This window comes from Scylla paramamosain, chromosome 45 (genome assembly GCF_035594125.1).
Source record: "Scylla paramamosain isolate STU-SP2022 chromosome 45, ASM3559412v1, whole genome shotgun sequence".
Lineage (NCBI taxonomy): Eukaryota > Metazoa > Arthropoda > Malacostraca > Decapoda > Portunidae > Scylla > Scylla paramamosain.
In genome coordinates, this window is record NC_087195.1 from 2,675,001 (window position 1) to 2,693,058 (window position 18,058).

Sequence of the window (18,058 nt, forward strand, 5' to 3'; positions counted from 1 at the left end):
ATCCACATGATTGATCATTACTAAATTTGATTTATTTTCTCCAACAAGTTGATATACATTACTTTGGGTCTGTGTAAGTGGGGCAAGCATTAGTGTATCTAATGCATGATTTTGATATGTTTTGTTTTGGGCATCAGGTTTACTTGATAGGTTTGAGGCTCAGGGCTCACACCTACCCCACAAGAGTCAGGACAGACACGAGAGCAGTAAGCAGTCTGTGTTGAAGCCCTGTTGATAACCAGTCCAGCGTTATGTAGCAGTTTGTTCACTAGCTCGCCTGCAGACCACACTGTTGTGAACTAATGCTCATTGTTCTGACAGACCTTGCAGTCTCCTGGTCATTGTTTTAGACACCAATCATTTGTTTATTATACCATCTTTGATCCTGGCTGGTTGTTGTATATCTGTGATGGATCCAGTGTTTAAAAGGAAAGCGTTTATTACAAGGTAAAAGAAGGTAATTGTGCTCATGTATATTGTCATTACATGCCAAAGAATCAATTTACATGATCTGTACACAGGAGCCATTGTTTTGTATGTTTCTCCTCATTGGGTTAACTGCATTCCTTAACTGTGGATGACAAAAAAAAAGAAAAAAAAGGACATTCTCATTTTCTGCTTCTTTTGTGTGACCAGCCACTGCCTTAGGACAAGGGTGGACGGAGGTTCAAAGTTGGGGCTGCCCAAGGAAAGACATTTGAAAGGCCATTGTATTAATCCAGTGTTGCATTTTTGTTTATCTTTTATTTTTACTGGAAAAAAGGAACCACATTTATATGATGCCTAGAAGTATAGTGTTAGACAGTTGAAGTATTCCAAAGCTTGTGTGTGTTTACTTGATACTTTTGCAGGAGTGCTTTATATAAATGTAAATGTGGATACACTACACCACACTTTTATACCCTGTTCAGGAATTTACATTTTCTGAGTCTTAAGGTAATGTGACCAACGCTAGACATTCTAGGTAGTTGTGTACATAACTGGCATACATTCTAGACACCTGACTTGGCCTGTACTACGCAAAGTCTCCCCACACCAGGAGTACTCCTGCCTTCCACCCCCCCCCCCACACCTTCCTTCTTCCTTGGGTTCATTCATTGGGAAAAAAGCAGTTGTGATTGGTTGGCAAATTTATTATCTGAGAAAAAGACATTTTGCAATATCTTCCAGTATTTTGTACCATATTTCTTTTCCTTGTGTTGTATATTCACAGAAGTCATAAAATTGCTCGTAATTGCTTTGCCATAATTAACAACTGCCATTGAAAGTTATTTTATGGAAACAAGAAACATATATGATTGAAATGTTTATTTTTTGAAATGGCTGAATGATAACCAAAGGCTGGGTGCAGCTCCTGTCTGGAGCACTCTGACAAACCTGAGAATGCAAATGTCCACTGCTGCAACAGTAAAATACAATGTTATTGGATGTTTTGTAATTTATAGTTTTGTTGAAAATATGGATTCATTCCTAGCAGGATACAAAAGCCCAATAAAATGATAACACTGGATGGAGTTGTACTGTTGACCTTGACTTGATGTTTCCCTTCAGCCAGTCACACAACTTGGCACCTCAACTGAACACTTTTCCACCACATGTTCATCACCACCTTCACTGTCATTCATTAAGTTAGTTATCCACATTTAATCACTCATATGAACTTTACACTTGTTAACATTCATATCACAATCTCTTCTCTTAAGAATACTGAGCATCACATACTGAAACACTACAGTTTGTGCACCAGCACTGAGGTGTCCCAGCCACAGGAGATGAATGTGTCAGCATCCTGCCAAGCCAGACCACGCACAAAGTCTGTGTGATGGTCATCCTCATACCTGTGAGAATACCAGGGGTTAAAGGACCATCATTGTCATTAGCACATGATGAGGTACACTGTGTGTGTGTGTGTGTGTGTGTGTGAAGTTTTGTTCTTAATCACTTAAGTAACTTCAAAAAATTTAGTGTTTCATAGTTAATAGTGAAAATAAAAAAAAAATAGATACATCTGTACATATGAGTATATATACATGCACGTGTCAAACTGCAAGAAAAGCATTCACACATGAATAACTTTTCTATGTTGCACTCTTGCCACCTTGTTAGCAAAAGGAAGTCATCACACATAAAACCAAGCAGATACAGATATTTTCTTGCATTTAGATTATATTTCCTTGGCAGGCATTGCACTTATGATGAGCGAGATATGTTTTATATATCAACACTCAATTAACACAACTAACAATGCTCTCACCTCAGCCTTAGTGAGCCCTCTGCAGCATCCACCACCACCACTCTGCTGTCATTGCCACACACCGCAAACTGCGTCAACCTGAAGCACATCACCACACTCAGGAATAAGTAAACACTTGTGACACTATACTTTCCACTTATCTCCTAAATGTTCCAGCAAATTCCAATTTATGAATTAATTATATTCCTTAAAAACATTAGTAAAATTAAAAATTCATAAACTGAGAACCTTATTTTTTTTTCAATAATGTTTTTTCAATAATCACAATAAAAGATCTTGTATACCTACCAAATACGTTTCTACATCCCTAACTCTCTTTTCATCCATAACTGCATTAATTCAGCAGACACAGACAAAGGACAACACAGTTTGAACTCAAATCCTGCACACAACAAGGTAAACAAATACACAGGTTCTCAAGAGGCAGCGTACCTTTTAGGGTTGACAGCTATTCTGTACAGAGGTCGTTGGAGGGCATAAAAGGAAGTAAGATCAAAGTTGAGATCTTTTATACAACGTTGTGCCACCTTGCCATTCTGTAATCCCACTAAATACTGTCCCTCCCCGGCCCCCTCCAGCCATGTCACACACTCAGGCTTCAGTGAGTAGTCTCGGTAAACACCTGCAAAAGAAACAACAATGCACATATGCTATTTTCCTTGCCTGTTTTTTTTTAGATTAGAGGGGCATTGACCAAGGGAAAAAAAAAATAATAAAATATAATAAAAAGGCCCACTGAGAGTGCCAGTCTGTGAAGAGAGGTCAAAAAGGATCATCCAAAAAGTCAACTCAATGGTGAATACACTATTTGAACCATGGCAAATCATTATGGTCTCATTGGTGATATATTTAATGAGTGACCAGTCAGAGGTTCAAGCCCCAATCACTCTCTCTCTCTCTCTCTCTCTCTCTCTCTCTCTCTCTCTCTCTTGGCTTAATCCTTTTGTTAAATTTCTCAGCATTTTAAAACTCAAAGCATAATGCTACAAATACATTAACCCTGTCATTGCTATTTGGCATGTCTTTCTTGAATCTGAGACATCTGTTCTTGTTCTGCAGCCATCTCCAAAACTGTAGTGGCTGGAAACTGCAAAATTTTTCTTTTTTATTCCATTCTTTCTTGTAGATGCTTATAAAGACTTCATATGATGCTTCCAGTGCTGTGAATTCTTCCATATTGCAATGAGAGGATTAAAACATTCAGAGAATCAACACCTCAATAAACACACAAGAACACATGCACAATAAAATCCTGAACAAAATACATAATAACTGTAATAACATTTTGGTAGCTACTGTATGTCTTTTTGATGGATTTCATAGTGAAAGAAGAATTATGAAATACCATAAAATGATGTTTAGTTCAGTGAAAGGTTGATGGTAAAGATGAGAGGGAAAGCTTGTGAATGTGAACCAATGTATACAGCTGTCTGATATATAGATACAAGCATAACATATAACTTGGGAACTAACAGCATCATAAGGGGCAATAACTTTTCACACATTCCTCATCACCTTTAACTGATCAAGCAAACCATCTTTTGCTTTTATGAATGAGAGGAATATAGAAAACTCAAACTATGACTTTTTGTTGATGAAGACCATACTCACAAGAAGCTGGTTTTTGGCTCCTCAGGTCCCACAGCAGCACATTGCCATCCATGCTGCAGGAGAGGAAGATCTGGTCGTTGGTGGGGTGTGGGGCGAGGTCCTTCACCATCTGGGAGTGTGCTGGCAGGAACATCCGCACCACCAGGCATGTCTCGCAGTCCCACAGTCTGATGCTGCACACAGAGAGTGCAAGGTGACTCCTCAAGGTTCATATTTGCAAATACTCACTTGTGACTTCTAACTGAAAGAGGTCTATTAACTAAGTTTATGATGGATGTTAACCTTTTACTACAATACAAGACAATTAACAGCACCAGAAGCAATGCATGAAGACTTTATAAGCATCTAAAAGAAGGAAGAGGATGAAAGAAAATAGATTTGGCAATTTCTATCCAGTATAAACATTAGAGGTTGCTGTAGAACAAGTAAAGATGTTTCAGAGTGATTAGTAACTCAGGAAAGATGTACCAAATAAAACTCAAAGGTTTAAGACTCAGGATATCACAGGAATTTAAAATAAATCACTTTCTTTTATAATCTTCCATGGGAGAAGCATCACTTACAAATTTTCAAGGTCCACCTCCAAGACATAATTAACCTCCAATTCTGAATGATCCTTTTGACCTTACTTTTGGGACTGGCACCTCAGTGGGCCCTGTTTTTGCTCTTTTTGTTGGTCAGTGCCCCTCTTAAAAAAAAAAAAAGTCTGCTTACCTCATATCTGCTGAGCCAGTGAGTGCATGTTTCCTGCCAGGCATGACCTTGACACTGTGAACAGCATCAAGGTGTTCGTCCACCTGGCACTGACTCTTTATCCCTCGCTGGTCCCCATCCAGGCACACTGACATGAACTGTACTGCACCACAGTCCTTGCAGGGAGAATGGAGGAGGTTAGGGATTGGGAGCATGTCTGGTGCAGTTCTACTTACTCTCATCCATATTCTGTCCACCTCACTAGTGCACAAGTTAACCAGTATCTTCACTCTTTCATCATTTAAACAACTTTTCTTTTTATCCACATTTTGCTCTTCATCAATTGCCATCATACATAAAAGGATAATAAAAAAAAATACTACCAATAATACAATCCTCCCCCAATGACTCATATACAGAACAGACACTCAGATTAAACCACAGCTCACCTGCCCAACAATGACTGTCTTATCGTTGTCCAGGAAGGCACCGTCAGCCATCCCGGAAGTTGTCTCATAACCCGCCTTGCACTTCTCCACATCTGGCGCCAGGGCTGGGTCATCATAGTACCAGAGGGAGCCACCCCAGTACCTCCCAGTGAGGCTGCTGCTGCCCATAAGGAGGTGTCCATCTGAGGAGAGATCAGTCTTGTTTGTACATGGACTATTTCCCAATTTTTTTCCTCCTCTTTTTTTATATAAGAGGGGCACTGGCCAAGATCAACAGTGAGAGAGAGAGAGAGAGAGAGAGAGAGAGAGAGAGAGAGAGAGAGAGAGAGAGAGAGAGAGAGAGAGAGAGAGAGAGAGAGAGAGAGAGAGAGAGAGAGAGAGAGAGAGAGAGAGAGAGAGAGAGAGAGAGAGAGAGAGAGAGAGAGAGAGAGAGAGAGAGAGAGAGAGGCCCACTGAGATTCAGTCCCAAAAAAAGGTCAAAAGGATCATCCAAAATTTGGGGATAAGTATCCTGAAACCTCCTTTTTTCTGGTAAACTCTGCTTGCTTCTGTATTTCCTTCTTGCTATCACTTGAACTCTTTCAAGAGGAAGGTTTCAAGACACTTATTCTCCAATTTTGGATTATCTTTTGACCATTCTTTTGGGACTGGCACTCTCAATGGGCCTTTTTTCACTCTTTATTGCCTTTGACCAATGCCCCTCTTACATTAAAAAAATAATAAATGAGGAAAACAAGTTCTGAAGCATCACATTTGACAAAACAATAAACAAGTGAAGCCTGGAAATTCCATTATAGCAAGGAAAACATTGACTCAAATCAGCCACAAGACCAGACACAAGTAATGATTCCTCACGTTGGTTGACGGCCACAAAGTCGATGCACTTGTCCACCTGGCACGGCGTGTTGTCCGGCAGGGCGATCACCTCGGGGGACGTCCCAACATCCTGCTGCAAGGCGACACCACATTAGACCATATTCTAAAATACCTTCGTGCCACACCTCCACTACTTCCAAAAGGCTCTAGTTGAAGTTACACTGGTTTTTAAGGGTGTTTTTATGGTTTTAGTGACAAATTAACAAAATTTCTGCATTATTAACAGGAAAAACAGTCTTGGGAACCCGGCTTATCATCTCTGTGGCCTTTGAAAACAGTTGTGGTGAAAGAGCAAAGTATTTCAGAATACAGGCCATTAACGCAAGCTCCTGCAGGCCATGAGACTTTCCCTTGCTACTGGATAATGATGGGGCTAAGAGTGTGAGTGCATCCAGGCCACACTGTGTTGTACTGCTGACCTGGGATATAAATAGATTTTCACACTTTTTTTTTTTATCTAATAGAACCTGATCAAGGGAATATTTAGGTGCATTTCTAGATATATTCTGATACAATGAGAAAATGCATGATGTCTTGTTTAGGATGACCTCTCTCTAACTGGATTCTTGGCCTCAATGGATGGATTGTGTCACAAACTGAAGATACTGGCACCAAATGATCTTACCTGCCTATATCCTATTTCTAGTCATGCAAACTAAAAATAAGCAGAAACTGTTGTTAACAAGAGTGAACTGTGTTAAGAACAAACATACATTAATCAATTCAGCTGCAGGGATGGGCAGAGACAGACAGGAAAATCATAAGCCCACCCATGTGAGGAAACAAATTGAGAGAGAGAGAGAGAGAGAGAGAGAGAGAGAGAGAGAGAGAGAGAGAGAGAGAGAGAGAGAGAGAGAGAGAGAGAGAGAGAGAGAGACTCAGAGTAATGATAAAAAAAAGGGAATGCAGTGAAATGCAGAAAAAACAAAAACAGGAAGAGAAAGAAAGAAACAAGCTGATATGAAAAAAAAAATATATATATATATAGAACAAAAGGAATACGAAATAAAGTCAGAGGTGGAATTATAAGAAATGAAATAAAATGAAATGAAAAAAAAAAAAAACAGGAATTGACAGAAGACCCACACACAAACAAACTGAAATAAAGAAAAAATACGGATAGAGAAAGAAAAATAACAAGGGAAATTAGAAGAGATACATAAATAACAAGAACAGACAGAAGCCACACAAAGAGGCCCACGTGGGGGTACTGAAGCACAAGGCGGAAAAAAAACACACCCAAGTCACGGAGGTGGAAAACACACGATAAAAGGAAATGGGTGAAGATATACAGTCGGTAAGACATAAATAGTGATAATGGAGAAAAACTGACGGGAAAATTGACAGGAGGGAGCCCACAGACAGACAGGAGATTGACGTACATACATACAAACACATAATAGTAGGAGATAAGACAAGTTAGATTAGCAAGGTACATAAAGATGAAAGGACTTGTGAATAAGAACAGGCAGACAGACACAGTAAACGGAGTAAGGGACAGAAGGGGTAATAGGAGGAGGAGGAGGAAAAGAAAGGGTGCCATACCATTTCCGACGGTTGCTCCTGTGAATTCACCTCCATTTCCCCTTCCTCCTCCACCGTGTTGGCCATGACTGTTAGAGGACAAAAGAGGACGCCTTACACCTTCTGTCTTCCTCCACCTCCTCTCTTTGTCTTCCTCTCACAATTCCCTCTTACCGGTGTTTTCCTCTCCTCCTCCTGTCCTTGCAAACAGCTAACAAGGGGATAAAATTGGTAAACTTCGGTGTTTTTTTTTTTTTTTTTTTAAATATTCTCGAAATTGTAATGTGTATATACGTGATTTAAGTAAGAATAAGTCAGGTGTCGAGGATGTGGTTAGCCGAAATAACGTCTTTGGAATTAATATGCTAATGAATATTTTTTTTATATACTTATGGGGTCCTCAAAATAAGTTATGTACATTTGACGTTTAAAATAATGTACTATATTATTATTATTATTTTTCCATTAAGTCGTACATGTAATAATGTTTTCCTTTAAATCTCAAATAAATGGGGTTCGTACAGTTACAGTGACCTCCATACACGTGTATGGTATGAACAAGAGAGGGATGATAAGTATTAGTGCGTCCACATATCCCGCTCACCTGTGACTGCACTGCCACACGCTAATAACGTTCTGCAGACGGCGCGCTTCTATCACGTACCAACACTCCCTCCCACTGCCCGCCACTCCCTTGTGGCTTGCACTGACGCTGGGCGGGAGTTGTTACTCGGCACAAGGGTTATCTGCATTATCTCACCCTAGTCTCGCCCAAGTTTCACCTCTCTAATGGCGTTTTTACCACTCCTTGCTATTACTCCTATGGCTGCATCATACTTGTCACTGTTATTGCCACTGTCTCTATTACTCTTCTATTTCTTTTCTTGCATTTTATGTTTTTGCTATACTCTACCTTCATCACTTTTTTTTTTCTTATTGCTACTATCTCGTTTTTTCTCTCCTATTTTTATTCTTTTGCTTACTACTCATGGCAGTGTTATTACTACTGTCTTCTTATTCCCCTTTTGTTTCTACTTTTTTTTTTCATACTACTGTTTTTCTCAGTTATTACTCCAATGGCTCTATCACTTTATTCCACTTCCTTGTCACTACTTTCTTAGTACTACTGTCGCTTCATTACTTTCTATTTCAATCCTTTTGCTTACTACTGATGCTTTTTTTTTTTTTTTATGTAGGAAGGACACTGGCCAAGGCCAACAAAAATCTAATTAAAAAAAAAAAAAATGCCCACTGAAATGCCAGTCCCATAAAAGGGTCAAAGCAGTGGTCAAAAATTGATGAATAAGTGTCTTGAAACCTCCCACTTGAAAGAATTCAAGTCATAGGAAGGTGGAATACAGAAGCAGGCAGGGAGTTCCAGAGTTTACCAGAGAAAGGGATGAATGATTGAGAATACTGGTTAACTCTTGCGTTAGAGAGGTGGACAGAATAGGGGTGAGAGAAAGAAGAGCCTTGTGCAGCGAGGCCGCGGAAGGAGCGGAGGCATGCAGTTAGCAAGATCAGAAGAGCAGTTAGCATGAAAATAGCGGTAGAAGACAGCTAGATATGCAACATTGCAGCGGTGAGAGAGAGAGGCTGAAGACAGTCAGTTAGAGGAGAGGAGTTGATGAGACGAAAAGCTTTTGATTCCACCCTGTCTAGAAGAGCAGTATGAGTGGAACCCCCCCAGACATGTGAAGCATACTCCATACATGGACGGATAAGGCCCTTGTACAGAGTTAGCAGCTGGGGGGGTGAGAGAAACTGGCGGAGACGTCTCAGAACACCTAACTTCATAGAAGCTGTTTTAGCTAGAGATGAGATGTGAAGTTTCCAGTTCAGATTATAAGTAAAGGACAGACCGAGGATGTTCAGTGAAGAAGAGGGGATAGTTGTCTGGAAGGTTGTGTCGAGTTGATAGATGGAGGAATTGAGTTTGCTCTGCCCCAATCAGAAATTTTAGAAAGATCAGAAGTCAAGCGTTCTGTGGCTTCCCTGCGTGATATGTTTACCTCCTGAAGGGTTGGACGTCTATGAAAAGACGTGGAAAAGTGCAGGGTGATATCAGCGTAGGAGTGGATAGGACAAGAAGTTTGGTTTAGAAGATGATTAATGAATAATAAGAAGAGAGTTAATAGATTTAGGAGAACAGTGACCGTCTACCACAGCAGCAATAGAACGGTCAGAAAGGAAACTTGAGATGAAGTTACAGAGAGAAGGATAGAAACCGTAGGAGGGCAGTTTGGAAATCAAAGCTTTGTGCCAGACTCTATCAAAAGCTTTTGATATGTCCAAGGCAACAGCAAAAGTTTCACCAAAATCTCTAAAAGAGGATGACCAAGACTCAGTAAGGAAAGCCAGAAGATCACCAGTAGAGCGACCTTGACGGAACCCATACTGGCGATCAGATAGAAGGTTGTGAAGTGATAGATGTTTAAGAATCTTCCTGTTGAGGATAGATTCAAAAACTTTAGATAGGCAGGAAATTAAAGCAATAGGACGGTAGTTTGAGGGATTAGAACGGTCATCCTTTTTAGGAACAGGTTGAATGTAGGCAAACTTCCAGCAAGAAGGAAAGATAGATGTTGACAGACAGAGCTGAAAGAGTTTGACTAGGCAAGGTGCAAGCACGGAGGCACAGTTTCGGAGAACAATAGGAGGGACCCCATCAGGTCCATAAGCCTTCCGAGGGTTTAGGCCAGCGAGGGCATGGAAAACATCATTGCGAAGAATTTTAATACGTGGCATGAAGTAGTGAGAGGGTGGAGGAGAGGGAGGAACAAGCCCAGAATTGTCCAAGGTAGAGTTTTTAGCAAAGGTTTGAGCGAAGAGTTCAGCTTTAGAAATAAATGTGATAGCAGTGGTGCCATCTGGTTGAAATAGAGGAGGGAAAGAAGAAGAAGCAAAGTTATTGGAGATATTTTTGGCTAGATGCCAGAAATCACGAGAGGAGTTAGATCTTGAAAGGTTTTGATATTTTCTGTTAATGAAGGAGTTTTTGGCTAGTTGGAGAACAGACTTGGCATGGTTCCGGGCAGAAATATAAAGTGCACGGGCAGAAATATAAAGTGCTTTCATGGTTACATCCTTGCATTTGTTACTCTTTGGCCATCACTTGGTTATCTTATTTCTACCTTGTTATTTCCTTATTGTTATTGTCATTTTAACTCGCTTGGCACTATTCTTGCTTTATCTCTCTCTCTCTCTCTCTCTCTCTCTCTCTCTCTCTCTCTCTCTCTCTCTCTCTCTCTCTCTCTCTCTCTATATATATATATATATATATATATATATATATATATATATATATATATATTAATTTGCTTCTATTTATCACGAATGACGTATTTTTTTATTATTATTGTATCATCTCCTTTAGTATATGGCTGCTCTTATTGTTACATATTCTCCGTGGACACTGCCTCAATCGTTTATCATTCATGGAAGTGGCTTAGTTTCTCGTGTTGCATTATCTCTTGCAATGCGGGGACAATAATGCACACTAAACCCTCGTGGCTCGGCCCCGTCCCTCCCTCCAGCCCAACGACTCCAATTCCCCCGGGGGTAACCTGTGACGTCACACTGTCAACACACCACTCACGCCTCTCATTGGTCCACTAATTCTCTCTCCACCAATCACATTCTTCTTTGACCTACGCTTTGTTACTTTCGTATTATATATTTTGTTACATAAATAATGAGTAATTATGAAAAAATACATCTTTTTAAGTATTAAAATGCTAAGAATAAATGGCATTCTTCTTGTTAATAGCTTAATTTGCTTTATTGTTGTGTCTTAAATGCTTTCGTATTAGCATAAACAGTGGCTATTAATATCAAATTTGTCACAGAGACAATCAAATCTTAGATTAAAATTAGTCTTGTTAATTTTCATAATATAATTAGGTTCATTATGGCGTTTTGATCTGATTTTGTGAACAATTTTGTAGTTTCGTATTGAAATATAATTTTGCATAAACCTAAACTATATACAAAATATAAAATATCTAAATTATTTAAATTTAAGTAAAAAATAATCAAAAGGACCATAGCAACAAAATTTGCTTTATTATTATGCGATGAACGAGCATGGAGCATCTTTCGTACTTTCGTATAAATACCCTTAACTAAAACTCAACCAAGAGACCACTAACTTGATAGAAACCACACATCAAAATTTTAGTATAAATAAAACACCATAAAGATAAACCTGGGAGTATATTTAGTGTTTATTATGATGCGAGCAGTAGTGGAGGCCGCCTTGGAAGTGTTTGTATCGGCCAGAGGAGCGTGAGTCTGAGATGTCCACCACGCTCATTTACCCACACCATTGACCACTTCACTCAGGTGGGTGCCGCCCCGCCCACCCACACGCCTCCCTAGTACACACTCTTTATTTTAACCCACATATAGTCCTCAAAATAGCCCTGCAGTGTGTTAAATCAAGCTCGGGTATTCCCTGTGCTGTGTTGCTGTGATATGTTGCTGCATGCTGTTTGTGTTGCTGTTCGTGGTGGTTCTTGCTTGGCTTGTGTGTTGTAGTGCTTGATTCGTGGCTAAAGTGACGTGATTTGGGTTTATTTGTCAGTATAGAGTGTGTGGTGGCGGTTGTCTGTTTGTTTGTGTATTGTGATGTTGGAATTCATATTTCGCTGTCATTTTATTTACCTGTGTTTTTGTGCTGCGCTGTATGTTTTGTTTTGAAAGTTGTATTAATTCTTTCATGTTATCACTATACAGGGCTAGATAATGTCAGTGTGGTGGTGTGGCTAAGCATAACAACCTTGCTATTATTTATTCACTAATGTCATTTTATTTACGTGTGTTTTTGTGTTGCGCTGCTTGTTTTTGTTTTGAAGGTTATCTAGATTCTTTGTAATTCTCAGTGTATGGGGTTGGGTAATGCCAGTGTGGTGGTGTGGCCAAGTATAACAACCCTGCTATTATTTATCCACTAATGTCATTTTTCATACTTCAGTTTTTGTTTTGCATGTTATCCAGATTCTTCCTAATTTTCAGTGTGTGTGGTTAGGTAGTGTCAGTGCCAGTCAAGGTATGCATGATAATTATATTCTGGTATTGTCACATGCCTGAGTTTTATTGCTGCACCCAGTACATTATTTTAAAGGTTATCTAGATTCTCCTTCATTATCAGTATGTAAGGTTAGGTTAGTGAGGCAGTGGAGGCATGACATCAGAAGAGCAAGCACTTACTGGCCAATCACAGCGCCTACACAGCCATGACATCAGACCAGCCAGCACACATTGGCCAGGGAAATACTGTGACATCACTAAAAGGGCTCAAACAAAGAGGAAATGGGGTATTTTGCCATAAAATTTGGAAAAACAACACTGCATTGACAAAAACACAATAACACTGCCACTGGTAATGCATTAATAGTCAGCCAAATGGTAGCCCAAAGCCGTAGACAGCAGGGAAGGCGGCAGCGATGTAAACTGGCAGGACACACAGAAGCCAGCAGGACAGCCAGGCACAGAACAGTAGCATTAGTTGACAGGAGCAATCAGGCAGGTAGGAAGGAAGCCTGACCAGGATCCACCGCAGCAGGAACAGGCAGCCAGAGTGGTGGTGGTGATGAGCAGCACTGGCCATGTCAGAATAGCACAGGCTGACAAGGGCAGGCTGGCAGGAGACAAAGCTTGACCAAAAACCCCAGAAGTCACGCAGATGCAATGACTGGCAGCTGTGAAACCCAAAAGTTGCACAAAAAGCAGACAGGAGCAGCAGCAGAGCAGTCAGTGTGGCAGCAGGAGGCACCATACATGTCCTTGTTGACGTGGCAGGTGTACGTAAACCACGAGCAGGAAGCCCACACAGTCACCACAGTAGGTAACTGGAGCCAGGAAGTGATGAAGGTGTGGCCGAGGGGTGAGAGTAGTGCTCACGTTGCTGTGTGGCGGAGGTGAGGCAGCTAAACACAGTGTCAGAAAAAGCCACAGTGCAGCAGTCAGCAGTAACACAGCAGCAGCAGCTCAAGGCACACGATGAGGCTGGAGCAGCTGGGAGAGTGGGGAGTGGCATGTGTGTGGAGGAGGCAGGCATGGAAGGCATTGATGCCAGGCTGACCCTCCATCTCAATGCTTGCCACTATTTTATGTACTGGGACACTAGTTAGTTGTAGTAGTGGTGTCCAGGAGTGAAGGATAATGGCTGCAGTATATTAATAAAATCTATGGTACTGTACAATGGAGGTAGAGCAGAGCCGCCAGCCGTATCTTCCTCCGAGTCAGGGCAGACTAAGACTGAGCAGTGCAGGTCTTGCCTCTATGACTGTGAGAGCCACAAAGAGGGCAAAAGTCTCACACAATCCATGGCATCACATACTCACATCACTTCCCTTCCTCCTCTTGTGGTCAGCATCACGTGGCACTGTGCTGATTGGCTGCCCCTCTCTCTCTCCATCAGTTTTAATATTCACTTTGTTTGCCTTCCATTCTCCTTTTCTGAATTCTACCTATTTCTAACTCTCCTTGGCTTTTTTCGGGGATTAACCTAGAACACAAAGTCTCACTAGTCTAGTTAAGTCTAGTGTGCCTACAGAAAGTAGTGTAAAAATGTTGCAACACGCATAACATCACAGTGTCTTTCCCGCAGGGGGTCGTTGCTGTACAATGGAGCAGCGCGCCGCCCCGCCCCACCACACCAGCAAGCACGGGGGTCCTCAGAAACATGCACCGCCACCACCACACCAGTCCAAGAGGAACTACAAGCTACTCATTGACCCGGTACTTGTTAATGGGGCCAGTAAGCTATACAGGTGAGTGGGTGGGAAAGTATTCGTGGTGACAATGAGTTGTGTGGTGGTGCCGACATGCTATAGTGGGGATAGAGTGTTGGGAAGAGTGTTGGAAAGGTGTTTAGTCCGACAGTAAGTTGTGTTGTGCATAAGATTCCATGTATTAGTGTATATTAAGGAGCCACTGAGCTGAATTACAGGGTGAGGAAATCAGAGAATAAGCAAAGCATCAAGAAGCCGTGAGGCCTACATGTGGCAGTCCCTGTATGAAGCATGCCTGTCTGTTTCCACCTGTCATCCCTATTCTTAAATTTGCGTAATATTTCAAAGCTCCCTAATGACTCAGTATTGGCAATCTGATTACTGAGTCCATTTGATTCTTCTACCACTCTGTTTGAGAAGCAGTGGTATGAATAAAGGTGTTAGTGGGCTGCTGACAAGATGTGTTGGTGTGCCTAAAGATCCCAGGGAGGTGATAAGAGTGCCAAAAAGGTGTATTATTGTGTGTAAGGGTGCCAGCAAGCTGATAAGCATCCTGACAGTTACATCTATGAGTACGAGGGTGTGAGGAAGCTGTCAGTGATACCAGTAATGTGTATTAGTATAATAAGTCTTCAGGTATATGAACTGAATGAAAATACAGACCACCCTGACTAACTGCCACTTGATGGTAAAAAGTAATAATGAGGAAATAATCAGCCCTATCTTATCTAGATCAGTGCTTCACAACCTGGGGGGTGGCACTCTCCCAGGGGGGGTGTGAGCACAGGATGGGAGGGGGGAAAAATCACAGACTCATTGGTTATTAGCACAAAGGAAATGCAGCATGGGCTATCTGTCTATCTATTTATCTATCTATCTATCTATCTGATTCTATCTGATTCCATCTATCTATCCATGGTGGCATAGTTGGGGAGGGGGTTTAGTGGGTGGCACAGGGAGAAGGGGGGCCCCAACTGCATTGAACCAGCTTTTGGGGAGCCCAGCCTGCAAAAGGTTGAGAACCCCAGATCTAGATGAATGATAAGCATTAGATATATTTTGTGAACAAAGGTTGTTGAAATCTGTGCCATTACTTTCTTGTACAAAGATGCCCAGAAGATAATAGTAGTGTAGAGCCTGACATTCATACATGTGAGTTGTCTTGTTTTGTGCATTCGCTCTTGAGAAGGTAATAAAAAAAACTAATAGTCATCCCTGAAAGTTGTGCCTTGTTTTCTATGTTCACTCAATCAGTGCACACAACTAAAGATGTTAAGATGATGAAAGAACCAAACCATTAAGCATGAGAGCTGTACCTTGTCTTCTGCAATTGCTCACTTTCATACTCCCAAAGATGTTAAGAAGACAATACTACAGAATGTAATTGTTATTGTAATAGTTATCCTTAAGAATGGTGCCTTGTTTTCTGCACCCACTCAATCTGATAGGCACTGTCAAGGATGTTAAGATAATGAAAGAACCTAATAGTAATCCATAAGAATTGTGCCTTGTTTTCTCCATTCATTCACTTAAATGTACACTACCAGAGAAATTTAGAAGACTGAAAGAAAAACTAATAGTTATCCCTTTAAATTGTGTTTTCTGCATTTACTCAATACACTGCCAGAGATGTTAAGAAGATGAAAGAAGAACATATTTGTCATCCCTGTAAATTGTGTGTTGTTTTCTCCATTTACACACACACACACACACACACACACACACACACACACACACACACACACACACACACACACACACACACACACACACACACACACTGGCAAAGATGTTAACAAGATGAAAGAAGAACACAGTCATCCTTGAGAGTTATCCCTTGTGTTCAGGTTTGAGGGCGTGGTGGAAGGTGACCCGACTTACCCTCCCGTCGTGCTCCGTGACCCAAGAAAACACAAAATATGGATTCGACCGGAGACTATGGACCTCACAGTCCCTCGCTTTAAGGTCAGGAACAGGAGTGTTGCTGGAACAAGTGTTTGGCTGTTGGAACATCTGCATGATTAAGAATGTTTAGGTGTTGCTGGAAGATTCACAGAGATTAGGAATGTTTGTTGCTGGAAAATTCACAGGGATTAAGAGTGTTTAAGTGTTACTGGAAAATTGATGGGTTTAAGGATGTTTAGGTGTTGCTAGAAGATTCACAGAGATTAAGTATGTTTGTGTGTTACTGGAACATTCAAGGGATTAAGAAAGTTTAGCTATTGCTGGAACATTAAAACATTAAGACCGTTTGTGCTTACATATAGAGTTTTCACATCCTGTTTGTGTTTGAATTGAATTTTCAGATCCTGTAACTCATTGTTTGTGCCTTCATAGTGTTGTGTTTGTGTTGCAGATCGACTCAGACTATGTAGGTCCACCACCACCGCTTGAAGTCACCATCTTCAACATCAACGATAATATTGACAACCAGTTTCTCCATAATGAAATCGTGAGTGTGTGGTGTAGTGAGGAGACAGGCTTATTTAGTGACCTGCCTGCTATTTATTAATGATGGAGATAGATGGAAGGATACAGACAGAAGCAGAGATAAATAAAGAAATACAGACAAATTAACATGAATTAGGATGGAAGGTGACAGAGATAGGGGGAAAGATATAGACAGAGAAATGAATTAGTTGACTGAGTTGTACAGAGAGATATATAGAATGGTATAGGTAGAGAAACAAAGATAATTTATGGTGACAAAGAGATAGATGGAAAGATATAGACTGAGAAACAAACAGTAATTATAATGATAGAGATAGGTGGAGGTATATAACAAATTTGTCCAAATATTCATAAGAACAAAACATTAATGATAAACTTTTTATGTTTGCCCAAATATCAAGAACAAAACTGATAAATGCTTGCGTGTGTGTGTGTGTGTGTGTGTGTGTGTGTGTGTGTGTGTGTGTGTGTGTGTGTGTGTGTGTGTGTGTGTGCAGGTCAACAAGCACCAGTGTGGGTCGATTCAGCAGCTGGAGATCTTCACCCACGAACTGTCCCGCAAGCACCTGGGTGTGGGCCGCCTGGTGTTTGAGGAGCCGGAGTCAGCGCGGCACTGTGTCAAGAAGCTCAACAATGTCACTCTCATGGGCAAGGTGCTGCAGGTTTTCCTTGACCCTTTTGGTAAGTTCTGGCCCTTGCTGGTCATTTGCAGACTCTTGCAGATCAGACATTTTTTATTATTATTTATTTTATTTTATTTATTTTTGTTAAGCATTGCATATGTAGAAAGTAAGATACAGTAGCATTTGAATTATGAAAAGGAGTTATGGTCTTGGGGTAAAATTATCAGTCTTGTGTCATTTATCTGAGAGCTGTTCCTGATGTAGTACCTCTCTCTCTCTCTCTCTCTCTCTCTCTCTTTTGCACATACATTGACAAACTAAAGGATGTGGTCATCTGGTCTCCCATGACAGGTCAGGAATGCAAGAAGCGTGTGGCTGAGGTCGGGGAGCAGCTGGAGGAAGAGGCAAAGCGAGAGGAGGAAGCCAAGGAAGCCAAGAAGAGACCACCACCACCCGCCAAGCCACCGCCGCCACCACCGCCACCTTCTTCTGACGAGGAGAGTCAATCCAGTCGAGACCGAGAGAGGCGGAATGCTGAGAAGACTGAGTTTGACCGCACCAGGTGAGAGAGAGAGACGTTTTCATAAGTTTATGGGTGTGTTTATCTATTTGCATTCAGTTCGTCATAATATACGTGGTCTGAGATACATATGTTTGGTCCTATCTCTCTGTCTTCATCTTTTTCTTGGATGATGTTTCCAATCTTTTACATTGTTATCAGCACATTTTCCCTCGTGATCACCTGGTTTGTAGAGCTTCTCTTGTCCCCACAAAAAAAAAGAAAGAAAAAGGAAAGGGTGAAAAAAATATGTTCATTCCCTCACAATAACACCTTTTTCT

At 41.0% G+C, this 18,058-nt stretch overlaps 3 protein-coding genes across 12 annotated transcripts in view; 2 read left to right on the forward strand and 1 right to left on the reverse strand.

Moving 5' to 3' along the window:
- Nucleotides 1-1,510, forward strand: part of LOC135094522 (mediator of RNA polymerase II transcription subunit 26-like) — a 9,748-nt gene extending 8,238 nt beyond the window's left edge. For all 5 annotated transcript variants that reach the window (XM_063994686.1, XM_063994689.1, XM_063994690.1 and 2 more), the window contains exon 3: nucleotides 1-1,510. This exon is cut by the window's left edge and continues 2,595 nt beyond it. The gene's annotated coding sequence lies outside the window, so the exon portion shown is untranslated.
- Nucleotides 1,293-8,154, reverse strand: LOC135094523 (methylosome protein WDR77-like). Of its 4 annotated transcripts, none has more exons than XM_063994694.1 (10): nucleotides 8,012-8,143; nucleotides 7,582-7,618; nucleotides 7,429-7,496; nucleotides 5,863-5,956; nucleotides 5,008-5,189; nucleotides 4,580-4,734; nucleotides 3,866-4,038; nucleotides 2,687-2,876; nucleotides 2,255-2,332; nucleotides 1,293-1,838 (listed from the first exon to the last, which is right to left on the reverse strand). In XM_063994694.1, the coding sequence occupies exons 3-10, from the start codon at nucleotides 7,492-7,494 to the stop codon at nucleotides 1,730-1,732; spliced, it is 1,047 nt and encodes a 348-aa protein (XP_063850764.1). In that variant the 5' UTR covers nucleotides 7,495-7,496; nucleotides 7,582-7,618; nucleotides 8,012-8,143; the 3' UTR covers nucleotides 1,293-1,729. The 4 variants fall into 4 exon arrangements, with proteins under 4 accessions (XP_063850764.1, XP_063850761.1, XP_063850763.1 ...); XM_063994691.1 differs by lacking the exon at nucleotides 8,012-8,143 and adding an exon at nucleotides 7,930-7,962; XM_063994693.1 differs by lacking the exon at nucleotides 7,582-7,618 and having other exon boundaries at nucleotides 8,012-8,154.
- Nucleotides 7,081-18,058, forward strand: part of LOC135094520 (histone-lysine N-methyltransferase SETD1-like) — a 25,696-nt gene continuing 14,718 nt past the window's right edge. Inside the window, exons 1-6 of one of the 3 annotated variants that reach the window (XM_063994683.1) lie at nucleotides 7,081-7,180; nucleotides 14,021-14,183; nucleotides 15,992-16,109; nucleotides 16,501-16,596; nucleotides 17,093-17,276; nucleotides 17,570-17,780. In XM_063994683.1, the coding sequence (XP_063850753.1) occupies nucleotides 14,038-14,183; nucleotides 15,992-16,109; nucleotides 16,501-16,596; nucleotides 17,093-17,276; nucleotides 17,570-17,780 (755 nt within the window). In that variant the 5' untranslated portion in view covers nucleotides 7,081-7,180; nucleotides 14,021-14,037. Of the gene's footprint in view, nucleotides 7,181-11,559; nucleotides 11,752-14,020; nucleotides 14,184-15,991; nucleotides 16,110-16,500; nucleotides 16,597-17,092; nucleotides 17,277-17,569; nucleotides 17,781-18,058 lie in introns of those variants that run through there. The other 2 variants (XM_063994682.1, XM_063994684.1) reach the window with 2 other exon arrangements.

Excerpts from the sequence above, each read along its gene's own strand:
- LOC135094523 (XM_063994691.1), bottom strand. Across the intron at positions 4,735-5,007 it reads AGACAGTCATTGTTGGGCAG|GACTGTGGTGCAGTACAGTT; the intron begins GTGAGCTGTGGT and ends TCTCCCTGCAAG. Across the intron at positions 4,039-4,579 it reads ACTGGCTCAGCAGATATGAG|CATCAGACTGTGGGACTGCG; the intron begins GTAAGCAGACTT and ends CTCTGTGTGCAG.